The sequence below is a fragment of the Neofelis nebulosa genome, chromosome 4 (assembly GCF_028018385.1).
Source record: "Neofelis nebulosa isolate mNeoNeb1 chromosome 4, mNeoNeb1.pri, whole genome shotgun sequence".
Classification (NCBI taxonomy): Eukaryota; Metazoa; Chordata; class Mammalia; order Carnivora; family Felidae; genus Neofelis; species Neofelis nebulosa.
The window spans coordinates 42,775,992-42,783,461 of NC_080785.1; the positions used below are offsets into that span (position 1 = coordinate 42,775,992).

General features: G+C 43.1%; 1 protein-coding gene across 3 annotated transcripts in view; it reads left to right on the forward strand.

Annotated features, from left to right (window-relative positions):
* Positions 1 to 6,784, forward strand: part of AOAH (acyloxyacyl hydrolase) — a 174,814-nt gene extending 168,030 nt beyond the window's left edge. For all 3 annotated transcript variants that reach the window (XM_058724586.1, XM_058724585.1, XM_058724587.1), the window contains exon 22: positions 5,337 to 6,784. In XM_058724586.1, the coding sequence (XP_058580569.1) occupies positions 5,337 to 5,465 (129 nt within the window). In that variant the 3' untranslated portion in view covers positions 5,466 to 6,784. The remainder of the gene's footprint in view (positions 1 to 5,336) is intronic.
* The last annotated feature ends 686 nt before the right edge of the window (positions 6,785 to 7,470 follow it).

Below are 7,470 nucleotides of genomic sequence, written 5' to 3' on the forward strand. Positions count from 1 at the left end.
AATTATATATAATTAATATATATAATATATATTATGTATTATATATATAATATATATAATATATATTATAAAATATATAATACATAATATATATAATATATATATTATATATATTATATATAATATATATAATATATAATATATATTATAAAATAATATATATTAATATATTATTTTATATTATTTATATATATTATAAATATATATTATATTTATAATATATATTATTTTATAATATATAATATATTAATATATATTAATATATAATATATATTATATATTATTATATATATATAATTATATATATACTTGGTGTATATGTATATATATATAATTGGCTATTAAATGTTAATAGTCTGCAGGGGTTTGTTTATCTCAGCATGTAAGCCCCTGGGAACCCGAAGTCCTGAGCAGACTTGTGGAGTTCCTCTAAGAAGGAAGCAATGTTGGCAGTGGGTAGGGTGGAGAGGAGGGCCTTCTGGGCCAGGGAACCCTCAAACCCAGTCATTTTAGGCTGGCCCTGCCTAGGCACCAGGGACCATATCTCTTCACTTTGCTTTCTACATGAAGCCAGCTAGTAGCAGTGCTTCTGGAATGACACACTGAGTCAGCACAGAGGGGCTAGAGCCGGGACTTTACCTTTTTCCATAGATGTCAGTGTTTAAATCCATCTTACATCATTGTCATGTTGTCAGTTTACAATTTTAAACTGTAAATTTAAATTTAATTAAATTTAAAATTTACAAATTTAAAATTAATTGGGACCAAAGGTAACCAGGCCCAATAGATTGTGTTTGTGGGCAGATTAAGAGCCCCGAGAAGCAAAGCCATGCCTTCCCTGTGGTTAGTTAGGACTTCCCTGCAGGCGTTTAAAAAGCAATCTTACCAAAATAGCCCAGAAATGTTCTTCCTACAGGAAAAATAAATTCAGAGTGCATTTTTAACTTTGGTCTCATAAAACCCCAGAGTTAAATTTAGCCAGGGTTCAACTTAAAAGGGATCAGGGATGATAAGCTTTTGGTAAAACCTATGCAATCTTGCTTTGAATTGCATTTCTTCTTTTAAATATTGCAAAAAGGTAGTTACTGTTTAGGGTTTGATTTTATAGTTGTCTTACTAAAGAGTTCTATTTTTGTAGCAAAATACATGAAATTAGTTTACGAAACAGGCACGTGAAAGAATCCTGGATTATGTGCAGCAGTGACCACTGCTGGGCTTCTGCTGTGTCCAGATGTGTCTCATGAACTTGTTGGGTGGACCCCACACAGTTATGTTTGCTTGGAGGACCAGAGGCTCTCCTGGAGAGGAACTCAGCATAAGTATAAATGTGGTTGAGCAAAGAAGTGTGGCTCAATTTAAAAACTGTCATCAGGGGGCGCCTGGGTGGTGCAGTCGGTTAAGCGTCCGACTTCAGCCAGGTCACGATCTCACGGTCCGTGAGTTCGAGCCCCGCGTCAGGCTCTGGGCTGATGGCTCGGAGCCTGGAGCCTGTTTCCGATTCTGTGTCTCCCTCTCTCTCTGCCCCTCCCCCGTTCATGCTCTGTCTCTCTCTGTCCCAAAAATAAATAAAAAATAAAAAATAAAAAATAAAAACTGTCATCAGAAGGGAGAGAGATTCTAAAAGCCATATGGTGGCTAATAGCAAGAATCCAATCAGGAAACTACACCAGTTTCCTCCCATCCTCCTCTCTCTGGACTCACACCTCAATCCTGAGAGATTCTGGGGCTACAGACAAAAACTGAAAGACCTGTTTTGCCAAACTCACATAGGACATTGGGGCGTTAAGTCACCCTGCTTTGTTGCTCCTTTCATGAAAACCTCAAAGAGGAGCCTTTGCGGTGGACCCCTGACCACCACATGGATTTGGTAGCATGAGGGCCCCTAAACAGCAGCAGCAGCAGGCGGACAGGTGCGTGGCAATATCCCACAAAAGCACTGAGGCTGCAGGTGTGCCTGCAAAAAAAGCACCAGTGCTCCTCAGATGTGGGCTTAGCCAGAGGAAGGGGCACACCTGCTGGAGGTGGCAGTGGTGTGTGGGCCAGAGCAGCACCACCCACGTGGCAGCTATCTGGACTCACTGCAGCTGGGGCCTTGCAAGAGCACGCAGGCAGCTGAGTCAACTGCAAAGGAAGAGACTCTGAAGGGCCTACCTCCGTTAACCAGAAAATCCCACTTAACTACAACCTCCTGTTAGCTAGCCTTCTGCTAGACCAGATTTCATCCCATGCATGTGTTTGGTAGGGTTACTGAGCAAGGCAGCCTCTGAACCCCTTCCGTGCTGCAGAGGTTGTGTATGCTGGCAGGAGGAGGCTGTCCCTGTCCCTTGTCCTGAGGACAAATGTTAGGGAGATGTGTGACAAAAGTCTCCACCGGTGAAGTAAATTATCTTGCACCCATGTGATGGAGTACTGTGCACTGAATAAAAACAATGATGTAGATCTACCTTTAGTGACACAGAAATATGTTTGTAATATAAAGCAAAGTAAATAAAAGCAGATTACAGATTGTGGGGGCGATTATTCAAGTGTATGCATTTGTCAACACTCATGAAGCTGTTTATCACAGGAAGTTAATTTTACTGTGTGTAAATCATACCTCAGAAAGAGCAGATTATAAAATGATATTTACAGAAGGATTCAATTTGTGTGTGTATGTGTGTGCACGTGCAAGGCTCTACACCCACTGTTAACATTGGCTACCTCTATTATAATTACAGATGACTTTTATTGTTTTCTCTTTCTGCTTAATTGTCTTTTTAAATTTTTCTCCAGTGAATAGGTATTGCTTTACTATTTTAAACTATGACTAGGGAAGCACAGAAGAAGGTTCATGTTCAAGGAATGGCTAAGTTGGAGTAATGAGGATAGAGGGTGACTGTGCCTTGCTCTGTGCATCATGGGAGTTATAATAGGAGGTTGGTTATAAGAGAAGCCCATGGTAGGTGCTCAATAAATGTTTGTCACATGAGTGAATGATTATAATAGGTCATTTTATCACAAGTCTCTAGTTTAATAATAGCCATGCCACTCTCACTTTAGACCCAATATATTAGCAGTGCACATTCATAAATATTTTCATCTCCATTAGAGTGACAGCCAACTAAGTGCTTTCAAACCAAACAGTTACCACATGCTGAAAGCTGATCTCCTTCCTTTTAACTTTCCTTTTCGTATCCTCACCCCATCTCCTCCTCTATTAATTTAGATTGGGAAATAAATAACCACAAATGCCTTGGTTTCACATAATTGTTAAGAAGACAGCTTAGGTGTACCAAGTAGAAAGGCAAAAAACATAAAAGAAGAAGCAGTGATCTTTCACAAACATGGCAGCAGCCTCCTTCATTGAGAAATAGCAGGAAAAACAGCCACAAGAGCTTCGAAGACACTGATTGCTTAGTGTGTGAGAGATGATCACCCCCTTCCCAGGAATCTGCTGGCTTGACAGTTAGCCTAGGGGGAGGGGTGGTATGAGTGTAGAGGGGTGTGTGTGTGTGTGTGTGTGTGTGTGTCTGTGATGTGGGGGAAGAGGGTGGATATGGTGTGTGTGGTGTGATGTGATGTGTGTGGTGTTAGGGGTGTGTATGTGGTATGTGTATATGTGGTGGGTGGGTAGGGTGAGTTTCTATTAGACACCACATGGATATGATCAAGATTACATTGCTGGATAGATAGAATTTTGGGTGTACCTCAGAAGGCTCAGGAATGTATTAAAATACTGGGGCTATTTAATGTAGCAACTTAGCCAGTTCTAGTTTTTTCTAACAACTGCTAAAACCTTACACACCATTTAGACCCAGAAAGGTCTTTAGACTGCTCTAGTCCGCTCATTTTGCAAGTGAGAGAATTGCAGCCGAGAGAGTAGAAGGGGGCTGCCAAACATCACACGGGGAGCTGGAGGCCCTGCCTATAGGAATGGTGAACGGGACCTGCCCTTTGGAGACAAAGTCCACATGCTTCTGAGTAAAGTTGGGGACATCCCTGAGCATCTGCCATGAATAATGTGTGCCCCCCCTAAGGTCTTCAGCAATCACATTTATCTTTCAGTATTAAAAAACCCTTTGGAGATGTAGCCACCTAGGGCCTCAATGCCTGGCCAGGCCCCATTTGCTAAATAAGGCACTATCTGCAGAGAAAGACTCTTCATCGCAAGCATGTTAATGACAAGCCAGAGGATGGGACAACCAAGAATGGATCCTGCTAACATCACGAGTGAAGGGAGACCTGCTGTAAAACAAAGCAACCTGAGAGTGGGCATTAAGCTGGGAAAGCCAGAGACAGGCCTGTTGTGCATTAAGCCAATCATTGTTCACCCTGGCACCCCAGCCACACTCTTCGTGCTCACAGCCTGCTTCAACCCAGTGACTGTGCAGCCTCATCTCCCAGACCCCCAGAGTTGCCCACCATGCCATTCTCTCCCACACCATCTGTCTTTACACACGTTGTGTCCTCCACCAGGTGCAATGTTTCCCACATAATCCATGTTGGTGAACTCCCCTTGAAAATTCAGCTCCGCCATCACCCTCCTCAGAGAGGACCTGCCCCCCCGCAGCAGAGTTGGCACCTCCTCCCCTTCCAGCCTCGCACAGCGCCCCCTGTGGGTTTGATGGTGTCATTTTGCATGTCTGGTTCCCTCCCTAGACTGGAGTTCCTTGAAGGAAGGACCCATCCCAAGATCCAACCAAGACTGAGGCCTGCAGTCGGTATTAGCTGCCCACAGATAAATGAAAATGTGCACCTGCTGTCTGTTACTAAATAAAAAATCACCTCAAAGGTAGCAGCTCAAAATAATCCAGAACTCACAGTTTCTGTGGGTCAGAGTGCTGGCACAGTTTAACTGGCTCCTCTGCTCAGGACCTCACAAGGCTAACATCCAGGTGTGTCATCCAGGCCACGTCCTCATCCAGAGACTCACCTGAGGAAGAATTGACTTTAGAATAACTTGGGTTGTTGGCAGAATTCATTCATTTCCTTGTGGATGTAGGACTGAGGACCCAGCTTCTTGCTGGATGTCAGCCCCTTGCCGTGTGGACTTCCTGACGAGCCTTCTTACTTCATCAATCCCACAAGGAGAGTCTCCCAAGCAAGACTGCTAGCAAAGCAGAGTCTTAGACAATGTTACACAATCACTGAAGTGACATCCATATCCCATGTTTAGAACCAAGTGATAGGTCCCACCCACATCAAAGTAAGAGGATCATACAAAGACACAAATGTAGGCATCATGGGGACCATTCTGGAGTCTGCCCACCATACAAAGAATACAATAAATCCTGCTGCTAAATTCTTTATTTTGTTGTAATTTTCCTTTTATTCCTCCTTTGGGTTCTCTCTTGCAGGTGGCTTTGCTGCTGTTGGCAGATCGCTTATGGAAGAAAGTGGAACTTCATTGGCCCCAGGTTCTGGGAAAGGAGAATCCATTCAACCCTCAGATTGAACAGGTGTTTGGAGATCAAGGGGGCCACTGAGTGCCTTCAGGATATGCATTCCTGGAAAGCTCAGTGAGGCAAAAACTTGGGTAAATTCATTCAACAAATGGTTATAGGGCTGCCATTTGACTCATTGGTTCCTCCAGCAGCAACTTTGAAAAGTGATTTTCTCTGATTTTGGAGTGTATCTAAATGACAGCGTGATTCTGTGTGTTTCAAGGATCAGTTCCCTCCAATTGACCTTCCAAGTAACCTTTAATAAAGTGTTTTGGATGCCATTCCAAACAAGAGAGTGTGCCCTTTCACAGCTAATTGTTCTAAAAACAAATGAGAAGTCCAGCAGTGCTCAGCACCTTACCCCGGGTCTTGGTGTGCCAGGACTTGCCCTTGCTCTGTTGCTGCTTCTTCAAGATGGCCAGCAAGTGGGTACTGCCCCTAGGGAGGCTGTGGCTGGCTGCCAAGGACTCTCACATCAGAGCACAAGACTATAAACACAAAATTAGTTACCGACTTGAATGTTTATTTAGAATGAGAAAAGAAATCACAACAAATTACAAATTTGTTTAAAATCCAGATGATTGAAAAATGTGACAATTTTTCTTTCTTTAAAATGTTTTCTTACTTTCTTTGGCTGCACAATCTCATCGTCTTTTCCCAGAACAATGATTTGGTGATATCATTGTCTAAAGAAAGGACAGAAAAGTGAAATGCCTTGCTTTTAACTGATAATTTAGAAGAGTTTCTTGCAGCTCCACAATTCATTATTGGTAAAGTCATGTAAACTTTTAGAATTGTCACATTGGGAAGACCTCTATCCAATTTCTTTTGAGCAGGATCTGTTACAGTCACACTCCCTATTTGTAGTATTGTTCAAGTATTGTTAAAGTTTTGCGTCCATATAAGCACAGGAATTCTGGTAAATTCTATTGCACACCATTCTCATTGGTGTGTCACCTCCCTTGCCCATATCTGATGCAGCCATGGATTCAGGGGTCAGTGGGTGTATATTGAGACCCACATCACACTGCCAGCATCCCACCTCACATGAGCACATCTTCCCACATTCTGCCCTCAAAACTTGCTTGACAGAGCCCAGAGATGTGGGGCAGGTCTACCCCAGCGGTCCCAGGAAACCGTGAATAAATGCATCATCTTCCTTTAGTGGTCAGTTTGGGAGGCATTCAGTGTGCTTCTCAGGGACAGAATCATCCCCTTTGTTCATGGCAATGATGCCTTCAATGGTGCCTCCTCCTGCCTTCTATCACTCATTGCTCCTTCATTCCTGCTTTCTTGGATGCTTCCCAAATAAACCACCTGCACCTAAATCCTTGTCTCAATAAAGACAAAATTAAAATGTTGGTGTGTGTATAATTGTGTATGCTTTATTATTGAATATATTCCTCATATGAATATACTTCTGTTTTGGTTTGGTTTTTTGTTTTTGTTTTTCCCCCGCCCCTATACTTCTGTTTTGACTAGGCACCAATACAAACCAAATCTCCCACTCACTGTATACCATCCATTGACATGGACCAGCTTCTAGCTTTGTGCATTTCACGCCTTGTTTCTCCTCCATGACCCACACACTTCCCACGCTGGGAGCTGTAGCATAATTTCATACTGTGATTCTGCCCATTGGCCCTGCACCTTTGTCACAATACTGATGGACAGTAGGGGCATGCCTGGAAGCCCCTCCTATACCACAATGGCTAGCAGTAACCCAGCTGTGCACAGAAAGGACTGCAAACCATATAAATATTTCAACCTAAATCCAACCTAAATGGATCTCCACTTCAACTGACTCCAAATGCCCATGGCTATCCCACAGCCACCAGATGTAAAGGAAAGTATAACAGAGAAGAAGCAATTGTGTTTAGAATATCCCACTTTTGGGGCGCCTGGGTGGCTCAGTCGGTTAAGCGGCCGACTTCGGCTCAGGTCATGATCTCGCGGTCCGTGAGTTCGAGCCCCGCATCGGGCTCTGTGCTGACAGCTCAGAGCCTGGAGCCTGTTTCAGATTCTGTGTCTCCCTCTCTCTGACCCT